The following is a 24,136-nucleotide window of genomic DNA, read 5'->3' on the forward strand; positions in this document are numbered from 1 at the left end:
ATGAAATGAACAGAAACACAAAAGCATACGAAATACACAAAATCCATTTTCAGTTTCTTTTCATGACTGGACGAATGCAGCACCCTTTCTCTAATGCCCCAGGGGGTCCGTTAGTGGCTCTTTGAATTCGTAGAATGTACCGAGAAAAAAACAAACCAGAGAACAAACTAGAGAAAAAAAGAAAACCCTAACAATATCGAATTGTCGTAACAAAAATCGCAAAATAATACAATCTTCCATTCAAATCATAAAATGAAAACAGAAATGAAAAAAAAAGAAAAAAAAGGAAAAAAAAAATGAATATGAAATGAAAAATGAAAAAAAATGAAAACAAACAAAAAAATGAAATTAAAATCACAAATCATCTCCCTCTAAAATATCAAGTTTATTATCCCAATCTTCTGATTTCAATTTAAGTACGTCAATGCTCCCTTTTTAAGAATTTACTTTTAAACCAATTAAAAGACAACATGCATAATCCCTTTTCCAATGTGGTTCAACTTCAATGTTGAAAACTAACTCAAAAGTTCGGCCAAAAGGTCTAACCGATAAAAAATATTTGTCCATTCTAAACCATTTCCCTATCAAATCCTACAAAGGAGCCTGGAAGAGAATGGAAAATCACAAGCTCTATCAAAGGAACAATAATATGTTGTTCCAAACTCATAATTTTTTTTTTTTTTTTTTTTTTTTTTTGGGATACAAGATCGAGGCTCGTGAAAGAGCAAACATTAATCACACAAAAAGACAAACCGACACACAAAACACAAAAAACAAGGGGAGCGGCAGACAAGATGGGGAGAGAGGGGGGAGGACACAAAAGAGAGGGGGAAGAAGGGGAAGGACACAAACACAACATTTGAGAGCAGGGACATCGGGAGGACTTGGGGGGAGGTGGGAGAGGATTAAAACATATGAACACTGCAAGGACTCTGGGGTGAATTACCGGGGGTAGAAAAGATCAAGGTTTTCGATGGGGGAAGATAAGAGATGGTGGTGAACAGCTGTTTTAAAGACCTGGAGGGAGGAGTGGGATTGAAGGGAGTGGGGGAGTTTGTTCCAGAGGCGGGAGAAAAGGGGAATGAAAGAGTGAAGGTGAGCAGAGAGCCTAGACTTTGGCAGTTTAACCATAAGAGGGTTGCAGGCAGATCTTGTGCGACCTGAAGGAATATTGGGGGGACAGAGCACAGAGAGAGCTGGGGGAGCAAGGCCGGAGAGGAGTCGGTAGAAGACAGAAAGACCACCATTCCCATTACAAAACCCATCAGCCAAAAATAATCCTAATACAATTTAATAAAAGACCATTTAGCTCAATACTGCCAGATTCCCCATTTACAAGTGGGAAACACCATTTCGCCTCTTGGGGGCCCTCCAAGAAGCGAAATGCTTCGCACTCATCCTATGACCTTCATCAACAGAGGATATTACATTTAAACCCATATGATTGTCTGTCTGCACAGAACAATTTCGGTGTGTTCTACATTTGGTGATATGAATAACAAAAAACTGTTGTCACAGGTGCAATACCACCTGTGCAAGTATATAAAATCTTAATCATGACGTTAATGACATGGTGTAGGCATCATAATTGTTTTAACACAGCAATCTTAAAATCACTGAGAAAAATCCTGGCAAAAATCCACAATCCTGATGTCTGTGGCAATGATGATAATAATACCGACATAACATATTAATATTGATTTATAATAAACAATAAAATGAAGACATAACATCTCATGACAAGGGGTTCAGGGAAAAACAATAACGTTTACCTGCAAGACATATTTCCACTCCATGCATCAATTGGAACAAACGAAGCATTCAAATCCAAAATAAATGTTCAAATTTACATTAAATGGGTGTGCGTTATAGATTCTACATCCCCGTGACATAGGATTGCCTCTCATCGATTTTCACCTTGATCGAATAAAATTTAGCTGTCATCCAAGATGGCGGCCGAAAAAAACTAAAATTTCAAATGTACCTTTTAATGATTTTTCTTCATAGATCCCGGATCACACTGACATGGGATAGCCTCCCATCCTTTTTTACCCTATTTGAAGGAATCGGAGCCGTCATCCAAGATGGCGGCCGAAAAAAGAGAAAAATCCTGTAAACTGCATATTTTCCTGATCGGGATTTAAATATGGAAAGGAGTACTGTGCAACCATCATATTGCAGAGCGGGAGTATGATGAAAGGGTGGTGGGGGGGGGGTGGTGGGGGCAGACCTCTTTGAGTGTTGCAATCGTATGGGCCACCACTTGTCAGAGAACTTTGTAGACCTATTGGACGCATCTCAGACAGGAACTCTATAAGACTCACTCAAGTTAAATATAAATTTATTAATCTCTTGCAACGAACAGGTTCACGAAGATATTGTTACAGTTGCGGTTTAGATGTTATGATGGGCCGAGCGGATGGTCCACCGCGACCGTTACAGGATCCCCGATTGGCCCGACTCCCCCAACGTTGACCAGATCGCACCACAGATATTCAATTTGGAAACGTCTAAAGCGACCGAAAGAGAAGGAAAAGAGAAGAAGACAGAGTACGGAGGAAGAACAGATTTATTATACACACACAAGCAAAAAGCAGGAGCGACCAAAGTTATTTACAAGCAATGGATGGAAGAAGCAGTCACACAGTGAATCGTTAGCTTATACTATTCAATTTACTTAACCCCAGGACAACGATTAGGACAGACGACGTTCACACTTACACAGGGGAAATTGCAGGCAGGAATGGCGGAGGTGGGTTGCTGGAGAGGGAGGCAGGGTCAGGTCCCTGCAACCGGCAGGGCTGGAGGTAGCAGCTCCCAATTCTTCGCGTTTTTGGTGGGAAAACCCTCAGTCGCGTCAACGCTGCTGATGCTGTGGACGTCACGCGCTGGCTCGGTCACACCTGCTCCTCTCCTTCTGGTGGAGCCGTCTCCCTCCTCTCAGCGCGTCTCTCCAAAGCTTGTTTCCTCTCCAAGTACCTCTCCTTTTTGGTTTGGAGCGTCTCTCGTCTCACAGCTCACAGCTCATCTCTCCTCTCATCTCTCATGTCATCTCCCGAAGCAGTCCCTTCCAGTCGCTTTTATTGCTCGGGGCGGAATCAAGCCGCCGGCTGCGAGGGCACGCCTACCGGGTCGCTAACCGCGGTGCTGGTTGGCTGTTAGGGCTGTCCGATTCCTCCTTTGATCATGACGACGTGCCACGCCTGTGAGTTGGCGGCTCCTACCCTCCTCTTCTCCGAGATGAGCACATGGGCAATTGCGGCTTGCGGGATTGAACACCACTCGCCCCGCTTTTGAAAGGAACTTTGGAGAGCGGAGATGATTGGGGAAATCGAAAGGGGCCTACGCTTATTTCGTTTGATACAATGCAGAGTCAATCTAGTGGGAAACCTTGTTACAGTTGCGGTTTAGATGGCCTTGTACTGTAGTTGTACCCCCGTCGGTGTTTTGTTAACTTAAGTGTGTTTTGCTTGGCTCTTGGTTTTTTCCCTTCTACCCCGAACATAATACTGTCTAACGTTCTAAATCCCCACCCCCCCCCCCCCCCAAAAAAAAAAAAAACCAAAAACATTTATTTTATTTTCTCCACGTGTACTGTTGTCTCATCCTGTATTTTCTGTCCAGGTGTGCTGTTCGCCCCACCCCCATTATCTCCTTGCCATCCACCGTTTGCCCTGTTCACGTGACTCGTGATGGTCCCTCTCGGCTCTCCCCCCGTTGGTATTTTTGTGCATATAAGATTGTTCATAGTTCTGTTTAAATATTTTTAAATATGTTTAACCTTTCCCCTTCTGTTTTTTATTCAGTGGTATATTACAACACGCTGTTTTTCTTCCTATTTAAAAGGCTTTTCTCAATTTCCTCTCCAACTCATTCCACTTCAAAAAAAAGAAATTCAATATCTTATACGTCTCCCTCACTACATGGTCTAAATTCACATTCATTCCATCCCTCCTCCATCATCCTGAACCGAATTGCTAACTTGAAAATCACAACAAACCCAATTTGTTATCAATGTTCGTCTTTCATTAATCATCCACTTTCTAAACTCCCCTCTTGCCCCTCCCATCCAAATCCCCCCCCTTGCACCTACACTCCGAAACTTCCCCCTTGCCCCTCCACCCTTAAACTCCCCCCTTGCCCCTCCACTCCTGAACTCCCCCCTTGCCCTTCCCCTCCTAAACTTCCCCTTTGCCCCTCCCCTCCTAATCCCCCCCCTTGCCCCTCCACTCCTGATCTCCCCCCTTTCCCCTTCCCTCCAAAACTCCCCCCTTGCCCCTCCCCTCCTAAACTCCCCCCTCACTCCTGCCCTTCAAAACTCCCCCCCAATCCCTCCCATTCAATTCTCCCCCCATACCATTCCTCTACAATTCTCTCTCCTCCCCCCTCCTCCTCCAAGCTGCCTCCTCCCCACTTCGTCTCCCTTCTATCTCATACCTCCACCCCCCCAAACCTTCTACTTTCCTCTGCCCCCCCTCAAACAACCCCTCACTGTGCCGCATCCCTTCACCAGCAAACATTTCATCCTCCTCATCCTTCCCTTTCTTGGAACTCTTCTGCAACATCTGAAACACTATCAACTGCTCTCCCTACCTCCCCTCTCATCCTTCATCTTACCATACTCCTCCCCTCCCCTGTCCTGTACCCGATGCTCCCCCTCTCTCTTCATTAACGGTATGGACCTCAAACATCCGGGGCCTTCGCTCAAACCTGACTGATCTCTCCATACAGGTTGCTTCTGACAATCCAGACTTGATCTGCTTAACAGAGACTTTCCTCCTTCAAGATGTCTCTGATTCCTTAATATCTCTTCCTGGTTACTCCCTCCTCCGGTATGATAGACCTGAGCCTCGGCCTGGTGGTGGGGTGGCTATCTTTGTCAAAAACTCTCTTCCTCACTCTCCTTGCACTGCTCTCTTTCCTCCTCACCCGCAGGAGTACCTCTGGTTACGGCTTCCTCTCCTCTCCCACCTTTTGTTCATATGTGTTCTGTACCGTCCCCCAAACAGTGATGACTCCATCTACATTTCAATGTCTGACAACATGGACCAACTTCTATCCACTCATCCCAACTCTCTCTTCCTCATATGTGGTGACTTCAACTGTCATCATGCCACCTGGTTGGGTGTGGGTTCCTCTCTCACTAGTCATGGCACCTCAGCAAAGGACTTCTGTGACTCACTGGGATTGACACAATCTGTCAATTTCCCGACCCGGATCTCAGCCAATGGAGTATCTTCTCTTCTAGACTTGGTTATGACAAACTTCCCTGCTAATGTCTGCTGCTCTTCTTCTGCTCCAATCGGTTCTTCTGATCATGTGCTTGTCAAAGTGGACATCTCTCTGGCCATTCTCAGAGAGCCTCCTCAGCGTCGACGAGTCTGGCATTTCACTCAGGCCGACTGGGACGGTCTTCAAGCAGCCATCAATCGTCTGGATTGGTCTCCCATCTCCACTGCCTCTGACATCAATTCTTCCTGGGAATTCTTCCAAAGCAAACTGATCTCTCTCATGCACAGATTTATCCCATCTCGCCTTCAATTGTCTTACCCTTCCTCCCGTCCATGGTACACTGAATCTTGTGGTGAGGCAGTTGCCCTGAAACAACTTGCCTTTGCCTCTTGGAAGGCTAATCCAACTGAAGGAAATCTCAGTTCCTTCCACCAAGCTCGGAACAAGTGTGTGTCTACCCTCAGGAGTGCCAGGAAGCACTATCTCTCCTCACTCAAGAATGAACTCTCAAACCTGTCTCCTTCCTCCAAATCCTGGTGGCGTCTGGTCAAATCCGTTTCTGGTGTTTGTTCCCCCTCCATCCCCTCCCTTACCTCAAATGGCCACACAGTTGACATCGCACGTGACAAAGCCGAATGCCTCAACTCTGTGTTCGCCTCGAAATCCTTAGTCCCAAACCCATCTCTCTCTGTTCCCACCTTTCCCAGTCGAACCCAACTGCTCCTGGACTCTGTGTCCTTCTCTCCTGACAAGGTGGAGGAGTTTTTGTCAAACCTCGACTCTGATTCTGCAACTGGACCAGACGGCATCAGCCCACGGGTCTTAAAATCCTGCTCTGCCACTCTATCTCACCCTCTCTCTGTGCTTTTCACCCTATCTTTTGCTCAAGGTCATCTGCCAGCATCCTGGAAATCAGCTAACATTACCGCTTTACACAAAAAAGGTGCAAAAACAGATCCTTGCAACTACAGACCAATCAGCCTGCTCCCAATTATCAGCAAAGTCATGGAATCCATCATTGCTTCGGATATGAAATCTTTCCTCTTCTCCAATGGCTTGATCTCTGATCATCAATTTGGTTTCAGACCAGGTCACTCTACTCTGGACATGCTGCTTCTGCTGTCTCAACAATGGATGGAGGTCCTCAATGCCAAACAGGAAATCAGAGCTGTCTCCCTTGACATATCAAGGGCCTTTGATACGGTCTGGCACCCAGCTCTGCTCACCAAACTCTCCTCCTATGGTATCCATGGAAATCTCCATGCATGGCTTGCGGACTTCCTCTCTGGTCGTAGTCAACGTGTGGCCCTGAATGGATTTCTCTCATCTCCCCTTCCTGTTCAGGCTGGAGTTCCCCAAGGAAGTGTGCTGGGCCCTGTGCTTTTTCTGGTCTTTATCAATGATCTCTCTGACTCTCTGGAAAATCCTCTCTATCTCTTTGCTGATGACTCCACTCTCTGCCGCTCCATTCCTCTTCCCTCAGACCGGCAGTCTGCAGCCTCCTCACTCTCTGAAGACCTGGACAAAATCACAGACTGGTCAAACAAGTGGAACATGTCTTTCAATCCTGCCAAATCTCACTCTCTTACTATGTCTCTCCGAAAAGATCGACTGGACAACCCTCCCATCTACTTTCTCAACAATCCTCTCCAAGAAGTTCTGTCACTCAAGCTTTTGGGTCTCACTATCTGCCATGATCTTTCTTGGGAAAACCACATTTCCAAGCTGGCCTCCAAAGCCAGTCGCCGACTGGGCATCCTCCGTCGTGCGAAGTCCTTCCTCGGCACACCTGAGCTCCTCACCACTTACAAGGCTTTCATCCGCAGCTCAATGGAATACTGTTCTCCCCTATGGGCTGGTGCTCCTGCCTCACACCTGGCTCGGCTTCACGCTGTTGAATCCAAAGCTTTCAAAATCATTGGAATCTCCCGCGATGAAGCTATCTCTGAGGGCCTTTCACTCACTCACCGCAGGCAGGTAGGTGGTCTTTCTGTCTTCTACCGACTCCTCTCCGGCCTTGCTCCCCCAGCTCTCTCTGTGCTCTGTCCCCCAAATATTCCTACAGGTCGCACAAGATCTGCCAGCCACCCTCTGATGGTTAAACTGCCGAAATCTCGGCTCTCTGCTCACCTTCACTCTTTCATTCCTCTTTTCTCCCGCCTGTGGAACAAACTCCCACACTCCCTTCAATCCCTCTCCTCCCTCCAGGTCTTTAAAACAGCTGTTCACCACCATCTCTTATCTTCCCCCATCCATAACCTTGATCTTTTCTACCCCCACTAATTCACCCCAGATCCACCTTGTTTGAAATTCCAACTTATTTCCTGGAAATCCTGGCAGTGTCCATATGTTTATACCTCTCCCACCCCCCCCCCCCCTTCACATGCCTCCCCCCCTTCACATGCCTCCCCTCCTTCACATGCCTCCCCCCCAAAGCCCTCTCCCTCCCACAGATCTCTCGATGTCTCCATGTCTCTCGGTCCCTGCTCTCAAATGTTGTGTTTGTGTCCTTCCCCCTCTCTCCCCATCTTGTCTACCGCTCCCGATGTTATTTGTTTTATGTGTCTGTTTGTCTTTCTGTGTGATTAATGTTCGCTCTTTCACGAGCCTCGATCTTGTATACAAAAAACAAAAAAAACAAAAAAAAACACATATTTAGCCTACATAGAATAAGGAAATAAACTATTTAAAAAGATATATCGTGGCCTGTGTGTAAGTTTCATGGAATTAACTAGGAGGACGGCTGCGACCATTATTTACATTACGAGGGTGTTACACATAACAAAACCATACTTTTCACATTCGTTACACTTCCTCCAAAATTGTTACACTTTTCAAAACCATTACACTTCTCAAATTCGTTACACTGCACCCTCCTTTCTTCAGGCCCGAGCTTGGGCCTACAAAACTTTAACTTAGTGTGACACGTAGGTGTAATTCCCTCTACAATTAACCTGACCCTGAGTGTGACAATCTTAAAACACAAATAAGTATGTCCCCCTATTGCATTGCACCCTGTCTAACAGACTCAAGCCCACAGCTAACCGAATTACGGAATTGTTCTCAAACTATACATTTACGGTGGGGAGCATTATTTACAGTAACGTTATTTCTTATTTACAACGCAACCCAGGACCTGTGTTTTTTTTTTCTTTTTAGGGAACAAGAAAAAGAAATTCCTGTTGGGAGGGAGGAGACAGCACGCATTGCATCGATGCACCAGTACCAATACCACCAAAACACCCAAAAGCACCACAAAGCACCAAAAGCACCACAAAGCACCAAAAGCACCACAAAGCACCAAAAGCACCACTCGGTGCACAGTCACCACGGTTCATAATAAACACAACAAAACAACTGGTGGTGGTCTTCTCTTTCTCTGCTGGGCCGATGTTCTTCCCGACGTCTTCTGGCTTCATGCGGCCTACTTGGAAATAATAAAAAGCACAACTTGTGTTCATTTTTATTTAGGGCCTCAGGGGCCAACTAAGGGTGGTCCACCTGTTTGGCATAGGTGCCGCCTTACCGAGGTCCGCAAGCAAGATTCCCTGGCCACTATGGCCGGTCTCCAACAGAGATGCCCTGCCCCAGAACCTGGGGTCCATCAAGTGGTACTTGGCCGCAGAACAGCGGTCCATAAAGTGGTACATCAACGCAATGCATGCTGGTTCTGAGAATCTCGTGCGCACAATGGCCATTTCACGCACGCTCCCCTCGGCACCCAATGGCGCACAGGTCCTCAAGTGGGAGACAAAAGGGGGGAAGACAAATGAGCGAGGGGTAAGGTCACAAGGGTACACGTCAATAAAGGCAATGCAGGGTGAAGTGCGTACGGAGAGCGAAGTGAGAAAAACTCATCCCTACCGTACGTCACCCCCCCCCCCCCCCCCCTGTCACCTACACTACCCTTGCCCTTACCCCATATTTACAAGAATTTACACCTTTACAAATTCGTCACTACGTCTTGTCTTCCCCATCTTTCCCTTCTACACCAAATTCGTCTCCAATCCCTCTACTTCAAAATTTGCCATCACCAATTCATCATCAATCCTCATAAGGAGGGAGAGATGGAATTACGCACAATGTCACACCCACGTCATGATGCGTCTCACAATCCAAAACATTTGCATTAATGAAAAATAATAAAACATGGCATGGTGTGGAGTTACCTCATCTCAGGTGAGTGGATGCAGATGGTGCGAGGAGACTCCAATCCTAACTATCCTCTAAATGACCTTAACACACTTTACACTACCCGGGGTCTCTCCCTGCCAATCCATTGGCCAACTTACACTATGGGTTCTAAAAACCAATTCCCATTGCCCAAACTATGGTGCTTCTCAATTTGGGGTCTCACTCCCCTGATTCATCTCCTGGTGCCCTCGCACAATTTCTGGGCTGCGACGTGTAGCTCTCCCAGCAGGTCTACCCACCTGCACACCTCCACCACTGTAGTTGCCACCCGAGCTTACCTAGCTCCTCACCCTAACCTAACTAACTGGGGAAGACCCCTCCTGGCTCTGTCACCCCACTCGGTGGCCTCTGGCACTGGGCTACCCGGGTCCGTCCTCCGGATCCTCGGGCCCCATCCACAACAACTACTACCGGCTCCCAGAGCCCACCTGCGGCCTCACCTGGCCGACATCCTCACAGTGGTGGAGTGCCCAAACCAACTACACACACTAACAGGCTACACGCCCAGCCATTTCCACAACACTAATGCACCCATCCAAACATCATTCTTCCACTCGCACCACAGATGCCAATATCCAACCACAATTTACCTATACCCTCTACCTAACACTTACTCTACCCGCCCCGGGTATCCGTGATGAGGGTCCACTCTTCCCCCATTCACACCTTCGCACCATCCACTCCACTCCACAATTTCCACCATACTCACTCCACGACCATCCATTCCAATACTCCATTTATTCCACACTACCATTCTCCATACCTGTTGTTGCACACCTGTGCCCTCACACCTGGTGCCACCTGCACCCTCCTTTCTTCCTGGACCATTTGGTCATCACAATACACATCACCATCACTCCCTCATACACTGCTCCACACACCTGTTCAGTTGCACACCTGTGCAATCACACCTGTTCAATCACACCTGTTCAATCCTCAAACACACGGCATTATCTCGTCTAACTACTCCCCTCTGAAACTTGCGCTTCCCAGTCGCCCCTTTAAACTATTGCGCTCCCACGTCATTATCGTCCAATCTACTCTACCTGCGTCCCCACTACAGGTTATCCTTGTCACTAACTAACCTTAACGTCACCTAATGTCATCTTCGCTAGATCCCTACACACAATATCCTAACCCACCCGGGCTAGTTTTCACTGCCATAAACCCCATAAACTAGTGCTCCTTTGCCCCCCTCTTCTCCGAGATGATGGTGGATTGCCCATCCCACCACATCGGGGAGGTCCCACTATCAATTTTGCTCGTCCAAATTCCAACCAATTCAAAAATTTTCCATTTACTGCCAATTCTATTCACTTTTCTAAATTTCGTATCAAATCACTATCACTATCACTATCACCATCATCACAGTCCACTATATCCTAGCCTCGGTGCGTCGTGACATCATTAAACTCGGTTTGTAAAGCCGAGCAATGAATTCGGGTGGTTTGGTCACCTGCAGGTTGAATCCGTCCGGCTTTCGGTTCAAGGGAGGTGGTTTGGTTGGGCCGAGATTCTACGCACCATCTCGGCGCGGCACCTTGCGGTCACGGGCCCGATGGCTCAATCTCCCCCGGTCGGAACCCCGTCCCCACGAGGGGGCACCGTTCCGCTTCCTCCCACTCGCCCTTGAACCGGACCGGTCGCCTCGCCCGACAAAGCCCGGACTCGACCGTGCGGGGCGGGGCCAAGCCCGAATCGGCAACGACGCTTTGAAGAGAAGCGACGCAGCATCGACCCGCGCCGGGCCTCGCACCCAACAAAGCACCCCGCGCCCCGAGCGCTCGCCTCGGCTATCCGTCGCCCTAACCGCTAACCCGGTTACCGTCGATGCTTCACTTGCATGCTCACACGCATACGCTACCCCTTTCACCTTCACAAAACCCGGCGTTCCAACGCCGTCCATACATTCCACCAACGCACTCCCTGTTACAAACCACACGTCTCGCGCACACTCTTGCGCACACTCGCCGCTCGCACACCTCGGTCCACACCTCTCCTCCGTTACGTCCTCCGTAACACTCACCATGGGCGTGCACTCTTGCATCCACCCACTAACGCGCTCGGATGGGCTCTCCCACACTCGCGCTACCACCAACCCAGGTGTGCTTCCTCGCACACCCTCTACCATTCCAAGCGTGCATTCTCGCACCTGCTCCACCACCAACTCACTCTCCGGGTCACTCTCACCCTCGCACGTACACTCCGTACACCCCGACGTGCATTCTCGCTCGCACTCGGTTTCACTCCCACACTTTATAACACACCCACTCGCCGACGCACACTTTTTTTCCACACGCGTGCCATTTCCACTCACACGGGACCCTTCACCAACGCCCGGGTGCCATATCGATCCTAATCGCGCGACAATTCTTTTGTCGCCAAACATCCTCCTGCAAAATCTACCCGCACAATATACAGCACGACTCACCTGGGGGAGCCTTTTCTCCACGCGAACCTGCAAACTTCCATTTGGATTAGCGAGTACATCATCATGATTTGAGCAGGGACTTTGTACATAATCCATTTCTTCCTCCCGCTGCGAGTGGTTTTCTAAGTCCCCGGTCTCTTCAATTTCAATGCCCACTACCACTTTTTTTTTACTGACCTCGACGACCGTTGGCTTTAATAAAATTCCCTCTACCTCATCGGTCGCCGGCTTTTCCAAACCCCGTGTCGCGATTTCTACCCCCGTCATTGTACCCGCGCTTTCCTCCGCTTCGCTCAACCAGCGCTTCTCGACCCGCGTTACCTCCTCGTGCACCCCTGGGACCCTCTCGCCCACCATGCGATCCATGGTCTCCCCACATTTTTGCATGCGGTCACCCATTCTGTTGGTTATTGCTTCAATTTGGTTTCCCAATCGCACACTGTTAGCCCTCCTTTCGTCCCTCATTGCCCCCAAATGCTCACTCTGAGCCTCCATCCGGTTCCCCATTTGTCCCATACTGCTTTTCAAACCTCTAATTTGGTCTCCCAATTGCTCACTATTCTTTTCCATAAGGGCCTTCATTTGCATCATAAAAAGGTTCAAATCCACCGGTGGCATGGCTGCGGTCGCGGGCGCGGTCGCCGTGGCCATGTGCGAGGCGCCATTTTCCGCGCCCGTAACCTCGTGCGCGAGAGCGCCATTTTGTGCGCCTGATACCCCCTCAACCACATTGCCAATGTTCTCCTCCTCTCTTTCTTCCCCTAAGTCCTGGGTTACCCCTAACCCATCTATCTCCCCCACCGACATCCGATCGCCTTGATTGTCCATGGCGCGATCTCAAAATTCGGGTTTTATAAAACAAAATTTCGGCAGCTCGTAATTTTGACCAAAATTTTTTTGTTTTTTTTTTCCTACACGTTTTAAAAATTGGGTTCGGGCCTCGAATCTCACTCCTCGACACCAATTGTTACAGTTGCGGTTTAGATGTTATGATGGGCCGAGCGGATGGTCCACCGCGACCGTTACAGGATCCCCGATTGGCCCGACTCCCCCAACGTTGACCAGATCGCACCACAGATATTCAATTTGGAAACCTCTAAAGCGACCGAAAGAGAAGGAAAAGAGAAGAAGACGGAGTACGGAGGAAGAACAGATTTATTATACACACACAAGCAAAAAGAAGGAGCGACCAAATTTATTTACAAGCAATGGATGGAAGAAGCAGTCACACAGTGAATCGTTAGCTTATACTATTCAATTTACTTAACCCCAGGACAACGATTAGGACAGACGACGTTCACACTTACACGGGGGAAATTGCAGGCAGGAATGGCGGAGGTGGGTTGCTGGAGAGGGAGGCAGGGTCAGGTTCCTGCAACCGGCAGGGCTGGAGGTAGCAGCTCCCAATTCTTCGCGTTTTTGGCGGGAAAACCCTCAGTCGCGTCGACGCTGCTGATGCTGTGGACGTCACGCGCTGGCTCGGTCACACCTGCTCCTCTCCTTCTGGTGGAGCCGTCTCCCTCCTCTCAGCGCGTCTCTCCAAAGCTTGTTTCCTCTCCAAGTACCTCTCCTTTTTGGTTTGGAGCGTCTCTCGTCTCACAGCTCACAGCTCAGCTCACAGCTCATCTCTCCTCTCATCTCTCATGTCATCTCCCGAAGCAGTCCCTTCCAGTCGCTTTTATTACTCGGGGCGGAATCAAGCCGCCGGCTGCGAGGGCACGCCAACCGGGTCGCTAACCGCGGTGCTGGTTGGCTGTTAGGGCTGTCCGATTCCTCCTTTGATCATGACGACGTGCCACGCCTGTGAGATGGCGGCTCCTACCCCCCTCTTCTCCGAGATGAGCACATGGGCAATGGCAGCTTGCGGGATTGAACACCACTCGCCCCGCTTTTGAAAGGAACTTTGGAGAGCGGAGATGATTGGGGAAATCAAAAGGGGCCTACGCTTATTTCGTTTGATACAATGCAGAGTCAATCTAGTGGGAAACACATATATAGCCTACATAGAATAAGGAAATAAACTATTTAAAAAGATATATCGTGGCCTGTGTGTAAGTTTCATGGAATTAACTAGGAGGACGGCTGCGACCATTATTTACATTACGAGGGTGTTACACACAACAAAACCATACTTTTCACATTCGTTACACTTCCTCCAAAATTGTTACACTTTTCAAAACCGTTACACTTCTCAAATTCGTTACAATATAGTAATACATTACAAATAAACACATGACTCTCTCTACACAGAATCATGAAAGAATTCTGTCTCTCCCTCTGTCCTTCGAAGATCCCCAGTCCAGTTCTTTTCTCAGTTCCACGCTCTCTCTGTTCAGTTCTCTGTGGTTTAAATAACAAAGAGCTCCTTTGAACTTGAGAGCATTGGCATGCCGAGGTCAACCAGGCAAATAGTTCCCCAGATATAGACGCCCCGAGGCGTCCATAGAGCCATATTTGGCTCTATGAGATCGGTTGAGGGAGATCACTTCTTCCATGACTTTAGAGAAGGAATTGCCCAGCGGCATTTTCTGCCTTGGTCCTATGTCCATTGTTGGGCACAGGTTCTTTTAATAGAGGCTACTTTATCATCTTGGCTCCCATCCCAAGGCTTTTTGCTCAGCTGCACGGTAAAACACTTTTTTACACAATATCACATTCTGTAATAACTATCATATGTAATAACTATTAACAGCTGTCAATATATGTGAATATTTTATTATTCCACAGTGATTCCAATCACTTCTGTGTGTGTGTGTGTGTGTGTGTGTGTGTGTGTGTGTGTGTGTGTGTGTGTGTGTGTGTGTGTGTGTCTCCGAGCCAAAACTCTTTTACCATTTGAGTTTTGTCATCAAATTTTCACCAAACCATAATGATGATAATACGGAGAAGGCAAATTAATAATTTTGTCAAAAGGTCAAAGGTCAAAATCACGTAAAATCGTCAATTTTCATCCGACTGACCTGAAAGTTTAAGAATTTGCATATTGGGTTGCAGAATTGGTTCACCAATCAAAAACTAGAAGCCGATTGTTTTTTCAGACTAAAAGGTCAAAGGTCAAGGTTGCATAAAAACACCAATTTTCACCCGATTGACCTAAAATTTCAGGAATTTGCATATCGGGTCACTGAATTGGTTCACCAATCAAAAGGTAGGAGTCAGTTTTTTTGTTTTTTTTAGATCAAAAGGTCAAAGGTCAAGGTCAATGCATAAAATCATCAATTTTCATTTTGTATTTTAAAACTGTTTTCGTTATGCTGAGCATACAGAAGAAGAAGACGTCGACCCAAAAACACCCAAATGTCCATATTCGGTCGATGTCCATATTCCCCACACAGGAAGCTAATAGAATAAGTCCACAAAACAGCATGTTCACTGTCAAAATTTGAATCAAATAAATTTTTCTGCACCGAAATATGTGACGAAGCAAAACTAGGCATGGTCCAAGTAGCCATCAAGTATCGGCTGTTTGTTAACAGCCGATAACATGTACACTTGATTCTGTATAAAAATCCGACAGTGACTATGCACTGTCGGAGATTTAACTCGCCCTGAAAAAGCGTAATCATCACATCCTCTCCTTCTAAAAGACGTTTGATCGTGGAACATCAAGAACAAGAGAGAAGGGCATTGAAGAAAGGGCCAACACGCGAGAAGCAGAATCTTATATCCCCAACTAATTTGAAAGCGAAAAAAGGCAACAGACCACGAACAAAGCGCGGTCCTCCAGTTCGAAAGCAGGTTACCAAGTCTGCTAAGCAACACAGAAAAGGACCTGAAAACTGCATGAGTAATTTCTACTGCATATATTGCAATGAGTTATTTGTTGATCCACCTGAATTTTCTTGGATCCAATGCAGTGAATGCAAGCAATGGGCCCATGAAAACGAAACTGACTATGAAGGTATAGGTGCTTTCGTCTGTGACGAGTGTCGCTAAGGTTGTTGTTCACTGAAAAATCGGAAAGTAACATTTGTCCCAGGGAACATTTGTCGAAAATAAACTAGACTTACCACATTGAGGTAATATGGACCCGAGGTCCATATTACCCCATAGTGGGGGGGTCCATATTCCCCACGTTGTTTGGAATATGGACACTGATGGCATATTTTTATTTGTCCCCTCAATCATATGTTGTACACCGCTCCTTTCCTATGCCATCTCCAGGCATTGCAAATCGTCATTGCCGGGCACCAAAGGGGGCTCGGCAGTGACGCACGCTGAAAGAGAGTACTCAGTTTTCACTCTGGTTTCTTTCTTTCTTGTTTGTTTTCTTTCTTGTTGTACACCGCTCCTTTCCTATGCCATCTCCAGGCATTGCAAATCGTCATTGCCGGGCACCAAAGGGGGCTCGGCAGTGACGCACGCTGAAAGAGAGTACTCAGTTTTCACTCTGGTTTCTTGTTTGTTTGTTTTCTTTCTTGTTTGTTTTCTTTCTTGGTTGTCCGGACGATATCTCAGCCATCCTTTGAGCTAGGAAGCTGAAATTTCGGCACAGTCGTGAGCAAGTCCTTTGTCAAATACGGTATTTTTTGTTTTTTGAATAATCAATTAATTGAGGAGTTATTTAATTATTAGCGTTTAATTAAGTACTTATTTAATTAATTAAATTTCATTTCTCTTCTGACCATTATTAACTCAGGCACCTTTTGAGTTAGGAAGCTGATATTTGGACATGCCAATGACCAGGTGATTTGGCTGCAAAGGATATTTTTGATTTATTAATTAATCAATTAATCGATTAATTATTTAATTATTCGATTAATGACCCAAAAAAATTTTTTTTTTAAGTTACAGATTCTGATGAAATAGTGGTAGTTTATGTGTTCTCTGACCAAATTGATTAATAATTTAATTTTTTTATGATTATTATTTATTTATTTTCATTATTAATCATTTATTTATTTTCTTTCTCATTTGGCCAATATCTCAGGCACCTTTTGAGCTGGGAAGCTAATATTTGGACATAAGTGACCAAGTGATGTGGCTATCAAGGATATTTTTGATTTATTGATTAATCATTTCATCTATTAATTATTTATTGATTAATCGATTAATTATTTATTGAGTAATCAATTAATTATTTAATTTTTTATAAATGACTTATTTAATTAAATTTCTAAAAGATACATCTTCGGATGAAGCACTAGTGGTTTAGTTATGCGATTAGCCAATTGATTATGAAAATATTTTGTGATAATCTTTTATTGATTTTAATTATACAATTAATCAATCAATTAGTGTACACCTCTCCCTCCCAATGCAGCCTTAATGAGCTGCACTGCGGTATTGCCGGGCGCCGGAGGCGCCCCGGCAATGCCGCGCTGCAGCATATTTAATTATTTGGCATGGGGCGGTGTACTTTGAATGTATGTGTACTTGTTTTCTTTCTTTCTTGTTTGTCCGGGCGATATCTCAGCCATCCTTTGAGCTAGGAAGCTGAAATTTCGGCACAATAGTGAGCAAGTCTTTTGTCAAAAACGGTATTATTTTTTTTGATTAATCAATAAATTGAGGAGTTATTTAATTATTAGCGATTAATTAAGTACTTATTTAATTAATCAAATTTCCTTTCTCTTCTGACCATTAACTCAGGCACCTTTTGAGTTAGGAAGCTGACATTTGGACATGCCAATGACCAGGTGATTTGGCTGCAAAGGATATTTTTGATTTATTAATTAATCAATTAATCGATTAATTATTAAATTATTCGATTAATGACAAAAAAAAATATTTTTTTTAAGTTACAGATTCTGATGAAATAGTGGTAGTTTATGTGTTCTCTGACCAAATTGATTAATAATTTAATTTTTTCATGATTATTATTTATTTATTTTCATTATTAATCATTTATTTATTTTCTTTCTCATTTGGCCAATATCTCAGGCACCTTTTGAGCTGGGAAGCTAATATTTGGACATGAGTGACCAAGTGATGTGGCTATCAAGGATATTTTTGATTTATTGATTAATCATTTAATCGATTAATTATTTATTGATTAATCGATTAATTATTTATTGAGTAATCAATTAATTATTTAATTTTTTATTAATGACTTATTTAATTAAATTTCTGAAAGATACATCTTCGGATGAAGCACTAGTGGTTTAGTTATGCTATTAGCCAATTGATTATGAAAATATTTTGTGATAATCTTTTATTGATTTTAATTATACAATTAATCAATCAATTAGTGTACACCTCTCCCTCCCAATGCAGCCTCAATGAGCTGCACTGCGGTATTGCCGGGTGCCGGAGGCGCCCCGGCAATGCCGCTCTGTAGGATATTTAATTATTTGGCATGGGGGCAGTGTACTTTGAATGTATGTGTACTTGTCTTTGATTTTATTCAACCCAAACTGCACGGGGATGTAGTCTGTCTGGTTGTCTAAATAAACCATTATTTGGAAATATTCCTTATCTATTTGTATAGTCTCTATCGGGACTTTGGCTTAGGGGGTCCATATTACCCCCACCTACCCTACATTGTGTAGATTACATCATTTGTGGATCTGATAAATTGCCAGCAACCATTTTGTAAAACTAAATACGCAGGTGCAGCATCTAAATGAAGATGTCCAAATGTCACACATGTCTATGCCTGTGGGATTCCCATGGGTGACCCTACTAGTCTATATAATATTCTCCATAGGTGATTCTGTCTGTCTGTCTGTCTGTGATATGTCTGCCCGGGGGAGTGGCTTCAAAAACAAATCACCACCATTGTGTTTACTCGCATAGCTTTGAGGCCTCTTTAGTTCGGCATGCGGTGGCTTGCTCTCTCTCACAGTTTTATTTCAGCTCTAATTCGATATCTCATTTCATTTTTTACAGTTGCAAACATGGTTTTAGACTCGGTGTCACAAAAACGGGAATAAAATTCGATTAAAGTTATCGTTTGAAGAACAAAATGCATTTTCAAAGGCCTGTCACATAAAGACCATTCTTTGAGACTCCGTCATGGCTTTATCTCGACTCTAATTCAGCATCACAGTCGCTGGGATGTTTCAAATCTCAGTTTCAGCTAAAGTTGAGAAAATTGGCGACATGTATTCCATCATCCATTTTGAATGTGTCGACTGGTTGGATCAGATTGGTTGGGCACAGGGAAGGAGAGAGGAGAATGAAAGAGGGGAATGAGAGAGGGCAATGAGAGAAGGGAATGAGAGTGGAGGAGAGAGGGTAAGGAGAGGATAGAACGTTCCCAGGAATTAGTTGTTTGTATAATTACTTAGTAAAAGTACAGCGACTGAATACTGAAGTTTGGGATCGAACCAAAGTCTAATTATATTTTTCCATATTCCTGGGATGAATATACAGATTCCTGGAGTTTGCTTAAAGCGAGTCAGGTCTTTTCCAACCATAAAATTAAACAATACAGAACTTCAAAATGTACACAATAATGTAAACTAACTATTGACATGCAATATGTATTAATAAAGTTTGGTTTTAATTTATTTTTACTTTGTAAAGCGAAAAGTTTTGGCTACATTCAAGTTTTAAAATAAGGAAGAGTCATGGGCTCCATCGGCCTATGATCGGCCACTGATGTGCATTTTAAAACTGAATCAACACACACATCTATGCACGCACATGCATTCACAATCATAGATTACTTTTTGAAGAAACAAAGGTACATTTTGATTACAATTCAAGCAGTGGAAACCAGGTACGGTAATGCCTGTTTCGTACGGAGCAATTATACACCGCCCAAAGAAGATGCGTTTCATAGCAACAGGAAATAAAATTGTGAAATCTTAAATATTTATTTTTTTCTTCACACGAGTTTCAGTGTGTGTGTGTGTGGCCCACTCCCCCGTGTGTGTGTGTGACCCACTCCCCCGTGTGTGTGAGACCCACTCCCCCGTATGTGTGTGACCCACTCCCCCCCCGTGTGTGTGTGTGTGACCCACTCCCCCATGTGTGTGTGTGTGACCCACTCCTCCGTGTGTGTGTGTGTGTGTGTGTGTGGCCCATTCCCCCGTGTGTGTGTGTGTGTGTGTGTGACCCACTCCCCCGTGTGTATGTGTGACCCATTCCCCAGTGTATGTGTGTGAGCCACTCCCGTGTGCGTGTGTGTGTGTGTGTGGCCCACTCCCCCGAGTGTGTGTGTGTGTGTGAGTGTGTGTGTGTGTGACCCACTTCCATGTGCATGTGTGTGAGCCACTCTGCCATGTGTGTGTGTGTGTGTGTGTGTGTGACCCAGTCTCATGTGTGTGTGTGTGTGTGTGTGTGTGTGTGTGTGCGTGAACCACTCCCCAGTCTATGTGTGTGAGCCACTTTGCCATGTGTGTGTGTGTGTGTTTGTGTGTGTGTGTGTGTGTGTGTGTGTGTGTGTGACCCACTCCCCCCTGTGTGTGTGTGACCCACTTCCCCATGTGTGTGTGTGTGACCCACTCCCACGTGTGTGTGTGTGTGTGTGTGTGTGTGTGTGTGTGAGACCCACTCCCCTGTGTGTGTGTGTGTGTGTGACCCACTCCCCTGTGTGTGTGTGACCCACTCCCATGTGTGTGTGTGTGTGTTTGTGTGTGTGTGACCCTCTCCCCCATGTGTGTGTGTGACCCACTCCCACGTTTGAGTGTGTGATCCACTCCCCTGTGTGTGTGTGTCTGTGTGTGTATGTGTGACCCACTCCCCTGTTTGTGTGTGTGTGTGAGACCCACTCCATGTGTGTTTGTGGCCCACTCCCCCCCCCCCATGTGTGTGTGTGTGTGTGTATGTGTGTGAGAGAGACCCACTCCCCCGTGTGTGTGTATGACCCACTCCCCCATTTGTAAGTGACCCACTCCCCCATGTGTGTGTGTGTGTGTGTGTGTTTGTGTGTGTGTGTGTGTGTGTGTGTGTGTGTGTGTGTGACCCACTCCCCAGTGTGTGTGTGACCCACTCCCTCGCATGTGTGTGTGTCCCCCTCCCCCATGTGTGACCCACTTCCATGTGTGTGACCCACTCCCCAATGTGTGTGACCTATTCCCCCATGTGTGTGACCCATTCAAACATGTGTCTGACCCATTCCCCCATGTGTGACACACTCCCCCATGTGTGTGATCCACTCCCCCTTCTGTGTGACCCACTCCCCCATGAGTGTGTGACCCACTCTCCCATGTGTAACCCACTCCCCCATGTGTAACCCACTCCCCCGTTTGTGTGACCCACTCCCCTGTGGGTGATCCACTCCCGGTGCAGTGTGCATGATGTGGGAGGGATGGCGGCGGGAAGGGAGAGGATTTGAGCTCTTGAAGTCACATTTTGCATGAGTTGTAATTCCACATTTCAAACTGTTTTTCCCCATGTGCACGCACATACATTCACATGCTATTAGAAGTAAATACATTGTGTAGATTACATCATTTGTGGATCTGATAAATGGCCAGTAACCATTTTGAAAAACTAAATGTGCAACATCTAAAGGAAGATGTCCAAATGTCACACACGTCTATGCCCGTGGGATTCCCACGGGTGACCCCACTAGTCTTAATATAATAGAGCAAACGTATACGGTTATGTATGGTTATATGCGACCAAAAACGTCTTATTATTCTTCAAAATTGAAGGAATACCCAAAACACAGTCTGTGAACCTTTAATTACGTTTAGACTGCTGAGACTCCTCAGACCTTTGATGACCGTTTAAGTCCTCCAAAACCCTTAAGACCAAGAAGACCCCTGAAGACCCAAAATACACTAAAAGACGCAAAATACCCTGAAGACCCAAAATACCCCGAACACCCAAAATAACCCGAACACCCAAAACACACAAAACACGATAAAGACCCCGACGACCCTGAAGACCCAAAACACCCCAAAGACCCAAAACACCCTGAAGACCCAAAACATCCCGAAGGCCTAAAAGACCCGGAAGACTCAAAATACACTGAAGACCAAAAACACCCTGAAGACCCAAAAGACCCCAAAGACCCAAAAGATAATTTAAAAAACATCCCGGAGACCCAAAAGATCCTTAAAGACTCAGAGGAACTGAAAGACCCAGAGGAACCAAAAGACCCTTAAGACCTAAAACACTCCAAAGACCCAAAATACCCAAAACACTCCAAAGACCCAAAATACCCTTCAAGGCCCAGATAATCCAAAAGACCCTGATGACCCAAAACACCATGAAGACCCAAAAGACCCTGAAGACCCAAAAGACCCTGAAGACCCAGAAGATTCAAAAGACACCGAAATGGTCAAAGATGCCTATCCCTCCAAAACGACGTGTGGTAAGGCGCATGGAACGTGCCGAGTCACGCGAGTTAACATAATATAATGGCGAAGTCCCTCAGTTGAGCACAAGCAATACATAGCAGGATATCTCAAAAAGTTGTGGACGTATTTGGATGAAACTTGGTGGACCGGTTTGGGTGTCTGACAAGGACGATTCCGTTTTGGTGAAGATCTAAATATGGATTCGGATGAGATTCATTTCATTTTTTAAGTGATTCTTCACCATTGGGAGAGCGGGCCAAAAACGACACATAGCAGGATATCTCAAAAAGGTATAGATAGATTTGGACGAAACTTGTTGGACAGGTTGTGTGTGTGACAAGGAAGAATCGATTCAATTTTGGTGAAGATCACGGATCCGGATCCAGCTCGTTGAATTTTTAAAGTGATTCTTCACCATTGATTGATATGGCCAAAAACGAGGGGTAGATCAGGGTATGAAAGACTGGACTTATTTATGGTGATTCCTGTGATTGAATTTGATTAAATGTGATTCTGTATTGTGATTTTCTGGTCGACTCTGAGATACAAAACGTAAACTGTCCACCAGGCGGAGGTATGCTCTCTACTGAGTGCCGTCTAGTTCTGGATGAGATCGGGTGCTTCAATCGCTCACGATTTCATATCACGTGGTTTCTTATCGTATGTGGTTTCACGTAACGTGGTTTCATCTCGCTGTTCGACACGATCCGATTGTGTCGATATTTTGCAGCTCTTGATCAACGTGCAGAGATCGCTGCGCCAAAGAAACTTGAATAAATATTCAATGTTCATGTGCTTGTATTAGTGAAGAATTAGAATTCAGTTTCTTACATTTAATATAGTTACGAGTGATTGTAGGAAATGTTCCCCAACATAATGATAATTAATCGATACTCTACATTGATATCGTCAATGCTTGAAGATGGGTTACCATGTAATGCGATCATTACTGTGTTTGCATTTTGTTCTACTGGTTGCTCTCAGTATTTCAAAGTTCAATTCTGCATTACCCAAATGTCTTCAAGAAAAGTTGCAATATTGTGTCCTGTTATTACATTGATGATGTAAATGCTCATGTGATGTTGGACACGAGACGAGGCTCGTGGGGGAAGCAGAGAAAGGTCGTTGAGGAGTGAGAAGATGGCGGTGATTAAGTAAAGCCAGGTCATTGGACTCCTGTGGTCTGTTTACATATAAAACACAACAAATATGTTGACAGCAACCAACACAGTTTCACATTGCAATGCCTGTTAGTGTTATTTGAGGATGAGCGATCCGCTGGGCTGGCATGGGGCGGGCATGCAGGAACGGCGGTTCCAACAATCAAGGCTGGAGAAACTTGTGTGCGTAATGTATGACGCCACACGTATGACGTCGAAGGCTCTACAACATAAAAACTGCAATGATTATTGTCTGACTTCTACATTTGAGTTTTGTCACTCATTATTTACTAGCATACTACCCGTAGGATAATTGCACCCCCTCCCTCCCCTGGCGACAAACACACACAGACAAACATCTCTCTTATAATATGTAGGGCCGATGGGTATACAAAATAAAAAATCCAACTTTCAACCCTCGACATTGAACGACCATCCGAAGTACCATAATATTGACGATTCAGGTATTATCGATCTACATCAGGGTCGACATTCTACAACATGGATGCTGATTGGAAACTACAATGTTTCTTCAAACGGAATGATTCACGTCAGACAACAACAAACTCACGCTTAAAAACTGTTGTTGAACTGGTCTCGATAATACGTTGGCTGTTGGTCTCGTGCACTTGCCTACCTTACATCCTCTTGGTTGAGCTGACGCACCAATGACTGGCAAAATATCTCTTTATGAAGCTATATATATATGCAAACTGAGACCTGAAAATGTGGCTAGAAAATTCCCGTCTCAGGGAACTGCAATTTAATCACGGCATTTGATAGCTGACCAAATGCCTGGCCATCTGTAAAAGGTTTAACTCTGAAATCCTATCAAATATTTCATACAGAGAGATTAAATTAGGTCATGTTGACCTAAAAAGTGCCCTTTTTTGCCCTGATGGCAACTTTTGGTGCAGTAT

At 45.4% G+C, this 24,136-nt stretch overlaps 2 protein-coding genes across 2 annotated transcripts in view; one reads left to right on the plus strand and one right to left on the minus strand.

Annotated features, from left to right (window-relative positions):
• LOC144892205 (uncharacterized) overlaps positions 1–9,451 on the plus strand; it is a 225,086-nt gene extending 215,635 nt beyond the window's left edge. Inside the window, exons 4-5 of the mRNA XM_078777652.1 lie at positions 8,392–8,510; positions 9,439–9,451. Coding sequence (XP_078633778.1) covers positions 8,392–8,510; positions 9,439–9,451 — 132 coding nt within the window. The remainder of the gene's footprint in view (positions 1–8,391; positions 8,511–9,438) is intronic.
• Positions 1–23,878, minus strand: part of LOC137414477 (uncharacterized) — a 188,455-nt gene extending 164,577 nt beyond the window's left edge. Inside the window, exon 1 of the mRNA XM_078767411.1 lies at positions 23,854–23,878. The gene's annotated coding sequence lies outside the window, so the exon portion shown is untranslated. The remainder of the gene's footprint in view (positions 1–23,853) is intronic.
• Positions 23,879–24,136: the final 258 nt, after the last annotated feature.

This window comes from Myxine glutinosa, chromosome 1 (assembly GCF_964187855.1).
Source record: "Myxine glutinosa chromosome 1, kmMyxGlut1.1, whole genome shotgun sequence".
NCBI classification, from domain to species: Eukaryota; Metazoa; Chordata; class Myxini; order Myxiniformes; family Myxinidae; genus Myxine; species Myxine glutinosa.